Consider the following 15,540-nt stretch of genomic DNA (forward strand, 5'->3'; position numbering starts at 1 on the left):
TAAGCTAGTGAGGACTTGGCAGCACTGACCTTTTATTCCCATCCCTCTTTCCCTTGAGCTTACTTCACCTTGTAGTTACAAATTTGACATTATTAATGCCAAGACTAGGAAAAGGTTTGGAAGCTAACTATTTAATCTAAAGAGCATTGCAGTGCTGGATGTAGAGAAATTTAATCAGTAACCCTTTATCTAATTTCCAGGTAGACAGATCTGCCCAGCTCTCTGTTACTGTGTTCTTCAACTGAGACACAACTCCCTGCTTATCAATTCAGACAATAACAAACTGTAGACCATTATTTATATTAAAAAAACCCAACACATAAAACAAGAATAATAAAAAATCAGAAGGATGGACTTTCTAGGGTTCAGTTTAATTTCAATAATTCCTCTGACAAGTAATTCAACCTTCCTGTGCTTCAACACCCTACTTAGGGAGGAGAGCTAATACTTCCTTGCCTCACAATGCAAGTGCAAGGATAGTCATTATAATGTTCAGATGCCTTACTGATGAGGCCCATAAAAATATTTCTCTGCATCACTGTACTTTGTAAAAATAGTAATGAGCGTAGAGGACAAAATAATTCTTTTTTTTGGAAAGATCAATTACAATTTCTTAAAAAAAAAGAAAAAAAAAGATGCTCCAAAACAAAATAAGGCTAGACATTACTTTATTTTTTAATTGTTAGTATGGCTAATTTTATTCCCCTGAATAATAAAATTATGCTATAGTTGCTAGCAGACTCATCTGACAGAATTTTACATTCAGCTTGCTGAAGAAGAAATGGTCTAGTAAGTGTAATTCAGAACCAGGCCTTACAATAGCTTTCAGACATGGCAGTGCAACGAACATGTCAAAATAGTAAATAAACTAAATAAAATAGTACATAGAAAAACCCCCAACCAATCTTGTTTGCATCCAAATAAAAGAATAATTTCTTTTTGGTTCTATGTTTTGCTATACAAAACAAAAAACAAATAAACAAACAAAACCACAAAACCCCACAAAAACCCCTAAAATTATTGTTTCTGACATAAATTATAAGTTTGTTATAGCCCTTTAACCAAGTTAGTCTATTAGCATATAAATTAAATAAATAAATATTATACTTTTTTAAAATGCCACAATGACACATACCTTTACTGAAAAAAATTTCAGTTATACTGATCAGTGTTTTAAGTTTTCAGCATCTTTATAATGGTTCTTAAATTGCACAAGTGCTGTCTGCCAGAATTCATCAGGCTTGTGCAGGAATCTCCTGATTCTGCAAACACTCATTGATTATTTTCTTGGACTCTACTACTGACATCAATTAGAGCTAAACTAGAAGCAGTTACCTGCTGTTGGGCTGATACAGTTGAATTTGACAAGCAAGAGCTATTAACTGGCTTATACAACAGTGCTGAAAAGTAATCTTGGATTCTAGAAGATATACATTGCACTAATAACTTCAACGAGACTTTCTCTTCCACAGTTTATGCCACAGTTCTCACAGTAAGAAAAAAACATATTGTTAAAGCAATTAGACTGTCCTGCATCACTCTTTTATTGTCATCCTTAATTCAGATAAGCAAAAAAATACATAAATATTTATAGGCTGATGTTTTTTGACAGAAACACTGTTGTTAACTATACAAATTTGCATTTTGACACACTAAAGAAAATGTCTTTGGTTCCTACATTATGAAATACTAAAAAACTTTACTCTCTTCAGTGTAGAGAACCACTATTCTCTACAACATAGAGGACTATTCTACACCAACACCAAGTTTACAAGAAAACATAAAAGACTCAGAATCAGTTGTGATCAACATCTTACTCAGACATCACTGCCAAAAGCCAACATCATGAGAAAAATTTGAATAGAACAACCTCTGCTGACTGGCATAGCAACATCACCAGGGACTACAGTTAACTCACTGAAATCGTCACAGGGAGAAAAGGCTTTATTAATTAAAACACATTTGTTGACATTATCCTCTAGGACATTATAACAGAAAATTCTCTCTCATCTTGCCTCACCTTAAGTTTCTTTAAAGGGCAACTTGAACTGAGCACCAAAAAAGTTCTTTTAAAGACCCAAAGTAGTAAAGAAAAATCAAAAGGCTGAATTCTTATTCAACCAGAACACTCACCTTCAATGTATGTGGGATTCATTCTGCATATGAAGACTGTATGCAAACATATACAGAACTCTTGAGGGTTTTAAGCTTGCAAGACAAACAAGGACTTCTTCCACAGAAGTAGAGCAGAAGGTATAATAAAAAATTCCTTTCATTTACCTTTTGTTTTTCAACTTATCAGGCAGTCAGACTTCTGGCACTACCACACACTAAGCATAATAGCATACAGCTATTATGAAACAAGTTCTCATTTGAAAGAGATTATAAGTTCCTCAGAGCACAACAATTTTTCTTATCGAGCATCTTCATTAATAATTGATTCCCACTCTGAAAATGTTTTTTTGTTTCAGAATATTTATCATTTTTTTGAAAAAAAAAATTAATGTTTTAAAAATTTTTGTTAGATGTTATTTTATACTCATATATTGATTTTGAAATTCACTGGTGATTTTTCATGCTATGTTTTCATAAATTGTAACTAATTGTTTGTATTTTATTGAAGCAATTAAATCCCAGAATCACAGAATACTCTGAGTTGGAAGGGACCCACAAGGATCAGAGTCCAATCCTTAGCCCTGCACAGGACTATCCTCAAGAAGTGCCTAAGAGCATTGTTCAAAAGCTTCTTGAACTCTGTCAAGCTTGCTACTATGATCACTTCTCTGGGGAGCCTATTCCAGTACCCAACCACCCTCTGGGTGAAGAAACTTTTTCTAATATTTAACCTAAACTTCCCCTGACGTAAATTCAGACCATTCCCTTGAGTTCCGTCACTGGTCACCACAGAGAGGAAATCAGTGCCTACCCCTCCTCTTCCTCGCACAAGGAAGTTGTAGACTGCAATGAGGTCTCCCCTCAGTCTTCTCTTCTCCAGACTGAACAGACCAAGTGATCTCAAGATGCACTTCATAGAGCTTCCCCTCCAGACCCTTCATCATTCTCATGGCCCTCCTTTCTCCAATAGCTTATTATCTTTCTTATATTGTGGTGCCCAAAACTGCACACAATACTCCATGTGAGGCACCACCAGTGCAGAACAGAGTGGGACAATCCCCTCCCTTGACTGCCTGGTGATGCTTTTCCTGATGACTCCTCAGACACATTTTGCCCTCCTGGCTGCCAGGGCACTGCTGACTCATATTCAATTTGCCATTGACCAAGACCCCCAGGTCCCTTTCTGTGGCACTACTTTTCAGTGAAAATTGTATAAATATTCAAATTATACAAAGATTTTAATTTTAAAACTATTTATTTTAAGTAGAATTATTATTTCTATTTCTGAAACTTGCTGTTTTAATTTTTTTCCAATTGCTTTTTTAATACCAAATCCACATGCCTCCAAAATGAGTAAAAGTAACAAAAATTCGCATTTTGAAAAAAAAATCCACCTCATAGATATGAAATCCTGAGTTTTAATATTGTCTCCTGGCACATAGTAATTCTTCCATATTTCCATATTTTTTCTTTGCCTACTGCAAATTCATGTTTTTGTAGCATGTTTAGATGAGGTATTATGCTATCCCCTTGTCTTTTAGCACTTCACATGTTGCAGCAATCATAACTTTGATTCCATTTCTGAGCCTCCTTTTTACATTGTTACCCAGATACAGAAATGGCTATGGGTATTTAATACTTTCCCACATTTTACTGTTCTGCAAATTTCTAATAATTTCTTACTTGGCATTCTGATGCTCTTCCAGAAAGGAGCTATCATGATCTCAGCTCAATTATAATTGATGGTCTAATGTTTTACTAGTTATAAATTCAGTTTGCACTGCCAATATACATAATACATGCCTGTGTCTGATCTGACTGTAAGAAACACTATATCCAAGTTTACCTGGCTTAAAAGCAGTAAAGATGTTCTGGTTTGTCTATTCACCTCAAGTTCTTCAGAGAATTTTATAAATATTTGTTAAACTATCTGTTCACATATTTCCCAGCCCAAATAAACTTCCTAGATGAAGTCATTTATACAAAAACATTCAGAATAAAGCTACAATAGATATAAGGATTTTTCTTAGCAGATAATTTCTACAAGCTCATTTTTACTTCTCCATCTGTGTTGGTAATATAGATGTCAGACATAAGGCTAGCACCATCAGCACCATTCACTCGCCTGTGTTCAGAGGTCTTGTGAGAGCCAGTCACTTCATGCTATGGGGACCATCTCCACAGGCTCTCGATCTCCTACACTCATCACTGAAGTCTTGTGTAATACAGCATGTTAAATTTTAGAGTTTGAAATATTTCAGTCTGTGACCTCCTTAGCTGTTCAGAACAATGACCTCAACCTTTTACATCCTCCAAAATGTTGGTCCTTTATTTTTATTTTGATCTCTCTTCATCCTGAACTCATTCTTTCTTGTCTCCCATGCAACCAGTGAAAACATAGTTTTCATTTCTGTTTCATCTCCAAATATCTAATAAAATTTTCATAAATGCTAGCACCACAAGCAAGAGGTGTTACTACTACCAGTATTTTGCTGATAAGTTTCCTGCTATGAGCTACCTAAGTAAATCAGTAAACACAGTGAAGCCACTAGATCAATAAGAAATGTTAAGTTCTTCACTTCTACCACATGTAAGAATAAAACTAGGTCTTTATACACCTTGTAAAAAGGTAACCTTGCAAGAGTAAACATTAAATGCTTGTCTGACTTGCTCATGGGGGTTTTGTGTTTCCATGGTTCCACTTCCTTCTCGCACTCTCACGTGCAACTGTCAAAATTGCTTTGTGTCTCACATGCTCTATGCAATATACAGGATGCAAAGCTTTTAATGTCATCACTTTTTTCACCAGCCAGACATAAGTGAGAGAGACATAGGTCTCAGCTCAACACAGTAAGATAAGAAAGCCAGAGTATTACTACCAGTTCTTATTCCTGTTACTTTTTTTTTTACCGTTTCATTTCTCCTCATCAATTTTCTTATCTGTAATAAATTGTCACAGTGTTTTTACCTGAAAATGTGCATGGCATAACCTCAGTAAACCAGTTTAGTAAACTAGGTTAATGTGATCATGCCTGATTAGGCTTCAAATTATTTTCTAAGGACCACTAAGGCCTTAGATTTCACTAAGATTTTACTGTAATATCAGCAGACAGAGGTGGGTATATGAACTCTTGTACAATGTATTGAACAAGATCATTCTTATAAATAGCATATCTTTCATATTAAAATCATCCAAGGATGAGTAATTGTAATGTCCTGCATCATGGGGAGTCAGTTAATACATTACTAGCAACAGTCCCTGAAACAATTTTCCTCTCCTTGATGATGGCCCTGTGCAAATGTCGAATGAAAAGGATGCACAGGTCTCTCTAATATTGTTACTTCAGTTGTCGGCATGGAATCTGATAGGCCAGGAAAAACCCTTTGGACAACTTGAAACGAAATATTATTGTAACCCTTTAGACAGAAATCCAGTAGAAAGATAATTTTAAAAAAATCAGATTAATCAGAGTACCGTTTCAAACAGACTTAAGCATTTTTTTCTTCAAAGGGCAGTAGTTTTCAAATTTACTGCAAATTCTCTTCCTTAACTTTTTTCTTTCATTTACTGCTTGTGAATGATACCAAAATAATATCCACAGCACTGTAAAATTTTTTGCCTGAACAGATTTTACACAAGTAGTGCAAAATTTCCTTTATAGAGTACCCTATCATCCAGGTACTCACCCAAGAAGGAAAATAACTGCAAAATAATAGTGTATTCAGAAGAACATGTTGAGTTAAGCCTGATGGAAGGTGTTCAACATTAGCTATATTAAAAACTATCCACTACAAAATGTATAAATGAATTCTATGCTCATATTTCAAATGCGAAATTTAAATTATTAGGTTTCAAAAAAGCACTTTGATCTAGTCACAGATACAGAGCTCTGCTTCCTCCAAATCAGCACTGTTTCTGCCTTGATATATAGGTAAACCTTTGAAGATGATAAGGCTTTCTCAGGACTGAGTCAGATGAAAAATACCACACGCTCACTGTACTGCCACAGAGCAGTCAGGAGTATTACATTTTACAGCATCTTTTTCTTGGCAAAAAATATCTGCAGTAGTTTGTATGTGTGTGTATAATGTGGCAGAGTTTAAAGAAGAAAATGTTGCAAAAGATACATTATTTGTTGGCAAAAAAATATCTGACAAGCTGAGGTGTTTTTTGGTTTGTTGATTTGTTGTTTTTTTTTTCCACACTGGAAAATAGAAGGGAAATGGCCATTACATAGAAGAGGACTTTGCAATCTTTTCCTATGCAACCAGTCTGCTTCCAGTACAAGTTGCCATATGCATGTCTCTGCACACTTGAGAACAGACAGCAAAAATCCTTACTAAAAGCAACTGTGCGGGTGTACAACACAAGAAAGATGCAATGCGTTTACATATTAGGAATGTAAAGACACATATAAAGGGAAGCATGCTACATGGATCACAACTAAAAACCTTTACCAGTATTATCCTGACAGTGAAAAATGTATACTGTTCTTGTCTATTTTATTTCTTGAATTTTCAGTTGATTTTGCTGCCTCTGCATGTCATTATTGAAACACAACAATTAAGGAAGGTTGCAGATAGATTTATAATGTTCCAGTGGAGTTGCACACTCTTGAGCTACCCCTGTCTAAGAGCAATTAAAATTGCTACCTTGTTTGTGTTTATAAACAGTGTTGGGACTTGGTTATAAACAGATTGAGGACTTGATACTCTGATGATTTCTGTCACCATTCATTGAGAACTGAGCTTTTGCACAAAAAAAAGGTCATGAACTTTTTTGTCTTCATCCACACATGCTGCTTTTCCTGCCCTTCTGGGGTTTCACAGTACCAGGAAAACAAATAAAGTACTGTAAAGTAACTGTGCAAGTCTTATTTTACAGCAAGCATTTCAGCATCCCTTCCATTTTCATGGGTCATATAGTAATGCCATATTCTAATTTTGCTTTATAGACTGGATCTGCTCACTGGATGCCTGGTGAAAGGGGTGCTCTTTTGTTTAGCATTCCAATAGATTCTTATGGTGGTTCCAGATTACATGAGCAGAAGATTTCCAAACTCTAATATTCAGGTTAAATACTTTTAATATGTCAACTTGCAACACTATTTCAGGATCACTTGCAAGCTAGACTAAGCTCCATCAGTTTCTGAACTATGTTTTGATTTGCAACCTAACACTTCTTGAGACAGTCTCCTAAAAACAGATATGAAAGGAATTAAGATGCCATTATTGCTGCAAATCTGCATTCTCTTACAGGAGGTCTGTAAAATTAACTAGTCACCCTTAACTGTTTAGTGAAATTGTCAGCTGCTTTAATAGATACATTAAACTCCTATTTATAAATTAATGTGACATTATTAGTGCAGTAGTTCTATAATAAGTAATGTAAATGCCAATGCACAGCTATCTGGCTATCATGGCTGGAAGAAGATAAAAACCCTGGTATTTCAGGTCACGTGAAATATCCTACACTTTATCACATACATATTACCACTTTAAAATATAGAACAGTAGCATTATAAAAATAATTACTTTGTAAATATATGCTTTTAGAATAAACCTTAATAATGGTAAATCACTCATTTCTGCAAACTAATTTCTGCAATAAATCAATAACTCAACTGCATTTCACACAGCTCAAAAATTTGATGTGATTTTTTAAAATTACATAAGATCTAAAGATGTTGATTAGCCATTGGTGAGTATATACCAGTATGTTGACAATAGCTTGAATGTATGTTAAGCTTGGCTTTCATTCTATGGATTTAAAAGTACAATTTCTCTAAGGAACTTTTCCCATTCAGTGTTATACCATCTTTGAGAGCCTTGGGGAAAACAAGGGGAAAACATATCTCCATCTTGTGTTGGGCTTTTGTAAGAGATTCAGCAAAGATGACATACAAAAACTGGAAGGGTTATTTTTGTCAAATATATTGAAGCAAATAGTTAACATAGATATAACCAGTAAAAAAACATCGAGAGGCAGGCAATAAAATTTGTTGAAAAATTTTATAATCTGGAATTAATTGCTCTGTACTAGAAACAAGTTGTCTTAATGTTGCTGATGTTCTAAGTAAACATCCTAGTTTATTTTTACTTTCACCAGTAAGAACCTTCTGTATTTTATTTTATTTATTGGGTAACAGTGGTATATGACATCCTGCCAAGAAGCCTCACTATTGCGTGTGCTACTCTGCAATTAGATTTTTCCTCATATTTGATAAGTGTCTTTTCCACAACTTACAGCAGTTCAAAAAAGTCTCAAGAGGTACAAATATGCCATGTACATTTGTGATTAGTGTTACTTTTAATGAAAATATTCCATTAGTTCTAAACTTGATTATAAATGTAAAGTCAATGGACCACAGAAAGAATGAAGCAGTTGATCCATCACTATATTGATAATAGTCAAAGTAGTGCAAAATTAATATTTTTTGGCAGCTTAGAACTGACTCTAAATGACTACCCAGACAATCTTACATAAAAGAATAAAGAGTAGTGAAGTATAATGGTGCAGAAATAACATCTCTGTCTTCTGAGGTAAAAAGCACAACAGTCTCGTCGTCTGTGCTACAGCATCAGATGTGATTAGAGTCCTTGTTTGCATATTTAGCAAACTGCCAGAATAAAGAGGTGTGTTAGAGAAAGTGTAAGTTGTATCAACTGGACATCACTAAGATGCAATTTTTCATTATTTGGTTCCTCTTTCTTCAGACTGTAAAACAAGCTTATTATATTATCTTTGTGCTATAAACATATTGCTTTGTAAATTGTTTTGACTAATATATTTTAGTGTTTAACACAAATGTCTACATGTGTAATATGCAAGTACATTTTTGGCTGTTTCGTTAAATAATATGGTGAACCACATATTTTATTTATACATCCTCTATTCAAAATAGATTTCTGGAAGAATAGGGGGGGAAATTAATTTTCTGCTAATTTAACTTATATTTAGGGGAAAATATTTCCCAGCTTTTTCATTAAAAAAGTTACAAAATGGTATCAAAATAAAAACTGAATCATGATGACTCGTTTTATGGTTAGTGAATTTGAACCTTACTGTCTAGGGAAGTGGTATTTGTGGACCCAGGAAACAAATCCTTGACTTCTTATTTTCATTAAGGTCCTTAAAATCAAAATTATACACAGCATCCAATTATATACTCTGCTAAGACTTTTTTCAGATATTTTCAGCTTTGCTGTCTGAAAATTCTATTATTTAAATTCACCCCTCACACACACACCTTAAACAGTTGGCTATCAATTACTTAGGCCCTGTTACAGAAACAGTGATCATATAATGACAGAATTGCATAAATTCTCTCCATGAATGAGTGTGCATGCCTACACAGAGTAGAAAAGCTATAATGCAAGAGTTTGACTTACGAAGCAACAAAACACTAGAAATACTTGAAAACAACCTGAACAATCAGAAATAAAAGTAAAAATGGTACTGAGACATAAGTCAGCAGAGCAAAAAATAGGTGTCTTCATTAGCTGAAAACTGACTTGGACTAACCATATGAATCACAGAAATGTCTATGGATTCTGAGCTAGAGATTTATGATTTAAATCTTCTCTTGATATCAGACCAATATTGATTGCTACAAATCAAGTATGCTATTACAGTTTATTCAATTAAAGTTAGTTGTGCACCAAAAACTTATCTCAGAAATCCTTCTGTTTGTTTGTCTTTTCTTGGTTTTGTTTTCTTCCAAAACCAAGAATAAGGAAATAAACATGCAGATATAAAGTATATAGTGGCTTATATGAGAGGTTGAATGGTAAAAGCAATGAACAGATGGAACTACTGTCAACTGAAGAAGATTTGCCCCATCAGAAACAGGTACACATTTGTAATACATTTTTCTCTTTGTTTATCATTTAAACTTTTAAAGAAATAGTAAAAAATTACCTTTCCCACGTACTGAGGTTCCGAGCCCATGTACTCCTCCAGCACAAAAAACTGATTCCACACCCAACCTCGCTTGACTCGCTGAGCAGATGATCTCCTCCCTGGCAGTGGGACAACATTTTCTCTTGGCTCTGCTTCTAAAATCTCTTGTGGCTGTGCATGCAATGGCGTTAGGAGACCTCCATCAAAAAGGACCCAGAGAAGCAGGGATAAGCAGTTCCTTGTAAGCATTGGCAATGTCTTTCCTACAGCAAGTAATAAAAACTCCAGCACTTAATGCAGAGCAGAGGAATCCAGGTTTGAGGTGACTGTGGCCTTCACAACTTAGCTTCTGATTTTATTGCAGAAATACTAATGCAGGCATTAATCCTTCTGATGACAAGGTTTTTGCTGTGTTAAATTCCATCTAAAAGGACCTATAAAAGAAATTTACATGCAACATCAAATTACATAAAATTACATTGAGGCCTTTATCAAAATTCTCACACCTAGTTAGTTTCTAGAGAAAGAAAAAAAAATTAAGAATCACAGTTTAAAATAGATTACTATTTCCATTGTAGCACTGAGCTGCTCTAGAACATTGTATGGTTATTACAGTAATACGTTATGCTTGCTCTGCTTAGCATTCCTTTTGTGTCTGTCTGAGGACAGGCCCATAACCTTTGCTTTATGACCTAGTTTTCAAACAAAATTGTTACCCATCAATGATATCAAAAACTTTTACTCCAGATTTACAAAGAAAATACTTGAGAAGAGAGGAGCCAGTATTCCATCCTACTGTCCAGAGCAGAAATGATTTGCTTACTTTCTCTGCTAGAAAAGCATCTTGGGGTCTTCCTTACAGTCTGCTGGTTGCAAGGAATAAAAAATATTGCCTGTAGGATTTAAGATAGGCCCATTTTACATTTTAAAAACAAAAATACAATTTATAGCACTATGGAATTCACCACTTTGTTAGGACCATATTGTGTCATTGATTTTTAAGCACAGATTTCTAGCAAATCAATAGACTTCTGCTTAAAAATCAATGACATGATATGGACCTCTAAAAAGAAGAATCATAAAGTACCTAACCACATATATTTTTCATTTTCAAATACTGCCAAAGGTTATATTTTCCTTATGAATAATATTACTACTATCCATAAAAATGAATAACAGAGAAGTTATTGTTTCTTAGGTACATGCTGCAGTATTTAAATGGAAAGGATTTATAATCAGGAGCCTCAAAAACCTAACAATTCTTAAAGAAGAAGAAAAAAACCACTCTAGACAAATAACTGCACTTCTTATTCTAAATTCAGGGCAAAATTTTCTGTTCTGATTTCAAAGACTGTTTTAGGTCTTAATAAAAAAGAAAGTAAAAAAAAATGGTGAAAAGGTGTCTAGTGCAAGTGAATGTTTTAATTCTATCTTCAGAAAAGATAAAAATGAGGAAAGAACTCCCACCTGCTCATGAGCCTTTTAAAAAAAAATTCCTAAGTTATGTTCAAGAAATTTCAATGTTTTTCATTTAGAGTAAAGTATTCTTTAGTGCAATGGGTACAAACTTCTTACTTGCACCATAATTTGTAATCTGTGGATTTTATTCCAGCAAAGAAACTGTAAGACAAGGACCCCACGCTAGAAACCTGCATGCAATATTAATGTATTTGGTATGTATTTCTTTTTTATTGAACAGTTCACATATGGTTTTGAGCTTCTTTCTTCAATGTATTCAATGGTATATAACTGTGTTTAGAGGTAATTCAGTTCCAAAACTTCCAGACTTTTGTGCCTCTCCTGATCCATGGTTGCAGAGTTTTTATGGCAAAATCATAGTAACCATGAAACATACCAAAAAAGTAAAACCTAACAAAGAACTCAAAGCATCATTTTGAATTTCTCAGCCATAGATGGGATGTGAAAATAAATATAAAAAAGTGTTGGGATAGTCTGCGCTATTCAGAAATGTAAAAATCATGCTGCGTTCAACTTAATTGTTATATCACTTGTCTTTGCTGAGAAGACTGTACATTACAGTTCTCCCAGTAGAGCTCTGCCTCCGGCCATGTCTGTCAGTCAGGGAGCTTTTAAAATGTTATACAGCACCAAAAGTAATGCAAAGAGATTGAAAGACTTCTATGAAAGGAGAGCAATTCCCCTTTGGCTGAAAGGTTAGTAACCAAGTGCAAGACATGGAATGCTTTAACCCCTTCTCTGTTGGTCTCCCAGACTGCTTTCCAGAATGCTATCTGCAGAGTCAGGAAAGAGTAATGCCAGCGCTTGCTTCATTCCCTGGAGTTTCAAAAAGTTGATGAATGGGAGGGACAGAAAAAAAATGGGAGGCTAATAGGTGTTGCAGCACAGGATTGCAGCACAGATGCTCTTATCAGTTGCAGAAGAGTTCATCACAAAGAATTGATTTTCTTTTTTATTCCTTTATTTTTTTTTTCCCCCTAATTTAAGCCTCAGCAAGACAAGTAATTGAGAATCCAGTACTCTGGCACTTGGAAGAATCACACCAGCTTGCTGCTGTGTAACCCTTGTGCAGTAAGAAACTGAGGCAAAGGGTCTCCCTCCACCACCTTTTCTTCCACATAATTTCATTGCTGGCTTTGGAGGAAGCCTGGCCTAATAGAATGTTTTTATAACACAGTTGGAACTTATACAGCAATTCAAAGGCTAATATATATATTTCTTTTAGTCTGTGTTTATTTCTTTTCATTTTCTATTTAAGATATGTGTCTTGGTGCTTTTATGTTGTCATATATTTATTAGACATTTAAATCCAGCACCCTTAATGTAACTCTGTCCAGAAAACTAAGACAACTAGGATATAAAGATTTCAAAATACAATAGGAACAATTATCCATCAGGAAGGTGTTGTATTTCCTAAATTTTTAAGGTATTATTTCCTCTGATGCTCATAAAGAGATATTTATCTAGTAAGAGAGTTGTGAACTGATATGCATCCTCAGTGCATCTCTTTCCTGTATATCATGAAAGTAAAGGTGAGATTTTTCTTACTTTTTTTCAGTATTAGCTGTTGCTAGTCATTTCTTCAAACTATCTTGTGTGGGATTTATGTAGTATTATGACTTAATTAATCCATAAAGAGAGCTACAGAGGGAGAGCCTGTATGAACTTACCCCATACACATGCTTTTATACACTGAGATTACATTTATTAATTTTCACAGTTTGAAAAATGAAGTGACCCAGCAGCAAGCATGGACAATCTGTTAAAACATGATAATTAGGAAATCTTGATTGTATTTACTGTATCTCCTGAACTGCAGGCTTAGGAATTAATGAAATGCGAATGATGAATAAAACATCACTACTGCAATTATTTATTGAGAATAACAAAATACAGTATAAATAGTGCTCTTTCAAGAATTTTGATCTTGACCTGGATTATACTGCTGTTAATCTAAAGAGCCTGAGCAAAGGAATGTTTTTGGAATACCAAAACTGATGCATGCCATTACTGCTGCAATAATGCTTAATTAATGGGAGTCATGGTACCACAGACACAAATCACCTCACCAAGCTCGGTAAAGGTTTTCCCTTCTAAAGAAGGGATCCTCTGCAATCACTAGTATGAACATAAGGCCTGGTTTAGGGAAGTATTTGAAATTAAATTCTGAATGATCTTTGATCTTACTGTGGTTTAATCCCAGCCAACAACTCAGTCCCATGCAGCCATTTGCTCACTCACACCCAGTGGGATGAGGAAGAGAGTCATAAGGGTAAAAGTGAAAATCTCATGAGTTGAGATAAAGAAAGTTTAATAGATAAAGCAAAAACTGCACATGCAAGCCAAGGAAAACAAGAAGTTCATTTACCCCTTTCCTATTGGCAGGCAAGTGTTCAGTCATCCTCAGGAGAGCAGAGCCCCATCATGCTTAATGCCATAACAGTAACTAGATCAATGCCAGCACTCTAAACACTGCCACTCCAGGTCCGGAGTACCTGGGGTCAGCTGACCTGGTTATCTTACAACTTCTTGTGCACCCTCGGTGTCCTTGCTAGTGAGGTGGGGTGAGGCTCAGAAATGACCTTTACTCTGTGTAAGCACTGCTCAGAAATAACTAAAACATTCCTGTGTTACCTGCACTGTTTTCAGGACAAATTCAAAACACAGCCCCATACTAGCAATTATGAAGAAAATTAGTTCTATCCCAGACAAACTAGTGCAGATCTGTATGAAGTAGCTACTTGGATCAGACCACAGATGCACTACACACACTCACATGCAGACAAGCAGGAAACACTAAAGCTCCATGATACACTCAAAGCTGTCATCAGTCAGCAAGGTTGATAATTGCACCTCCATGAAGGGAGGCAAATTACTTACTGACAAAGCATCCATTATGCACTGGTGGTGGAAACATTTCCACAGTCACCTTAACCGTAAATCTATCAGCATAGAGAATTCTTTTGCTTATGTGAAATAAGAGCTAATGTAAAACCACCACCTTCCTACCCATAAAGAGGTTGGAAAAAGCTTGGTGGTACTGTAAGATGGTTGATCATGCCAGAAGGAAAGCCAGATAAGATCTATAACTATAGATACAATGTAATAGCTGACTACCTAACCTTGCCTGTCTGCAATATTTTCAGAAAAGAAAATAAAACGGGGAAAAAAAGTTTATGCTGTTGGTATCTATTAAAATCAACTGCTAAAGCATTTGAGACAATATATCTTCTGGCTAAAGAAATGGTAAAATGATATGGCAAACCTCAGTTCACCTCTCATATTGTTCATATGTTTTCTTTCTCTTAGTTTAGGTGAATATCCTCAAGTTATTTAATTAAAGAAATCCCGTTTGATTAGACTTAAGGTGTCCATCTCTCTTGGTGAGTTTGACTTTCTCAAACTTCACAACCTATCTAGACACTTTGGAAAAAAAAGTAATTCGTCCTTTTTCCTTTTGGTCTTTTTTAGTTAGTGTAGGAAATAGTTGGTAACATCAAAAAGGGAGTTAGGAAGGAGATTACAAATAAACTGATTACAAGCCTCAAATTGTCAAGGAGTTTAATTCTCAATCTGTCCATCCTACAACTCAGAAGACTCAACAGATTAAACAAGTCCCATGTGTGCAGCTACAAAACCCACTTGGTAAGGGTAACATCTGGAATCCATGCTAGGTAACTCTCATGGGGGAAAAAAAATAAATCAGTGTTTCTACCTGATGGAGTCTTAACACGATCCAAATCAGTTTCTCCTTTATCTCTCTTTGTGTAAGATTCAGTAAGCTGTATAAACTGTCCCGGTTTAACCTCTGTCATCAACTAAGCACCATACAGCTGCTCGCTCACTCTCCCTGCCAGCAGGATGGGGTCAAGAGAATTAGAAGAATAAAACTGAAAAAAATGTGGGTTCAGAAAGAATAGTTTTTGAACAGTAATTCAAGAGGAATTGAAATATTTATTATTGTTGTTGCATTGTTGTTATTATTATATTATTATTATTATCAGTAACAAAACAACATCATAATAAAAAGTAAAATAATAAAC

General features: G+C 35.0%; 1 protein-coding gene across 9 annotated transcripts in view; it reads right to left on the reverse strand.

Moving 5' to 3' along the window:
- CDH12 (cadherin 12) overlaps positions 1-15,540 on the reverse strand; it is a 518,528-nt gene that overhangs the window by 139,227 nt on the left and 363,761 nt on the right. For all 9 annotated transcript variants that reach the window (XM_050331367.1, XM_050331339.1, XM_050331330.1 and 6 more), the window contains one exon: positions 10,037-10,452. In XM_050331367.1, coding sequence (XP_050187324.1) covers positions 10,037-10,267 — 231 coding nt within the window. In that variant the 5' untranslated portion in view covers positions 10,268-10,452. The remainder of the gene's footprint in view (positions 1-10,036; positions 10,453-15,540) is intronic.

The sequence above is a fragment of the Myiozetetes cayanensis genome, unplaced genomic scaffold, assembly GCF_022539395.1.
Source record: "Myiozetetes cayanensis isolate MyiCay16 unplaced genomic scaffold, myiCay2020 scf1, whole genome shotgun sequence".
Classification (NCBI taxonomy): domain Eukaryota; kingdom Metazoa; phylum Chordata; class Aves; order Passeriformes; family Tyrannidae; genus Myiozetetes; species Myiozetetes cayanensis.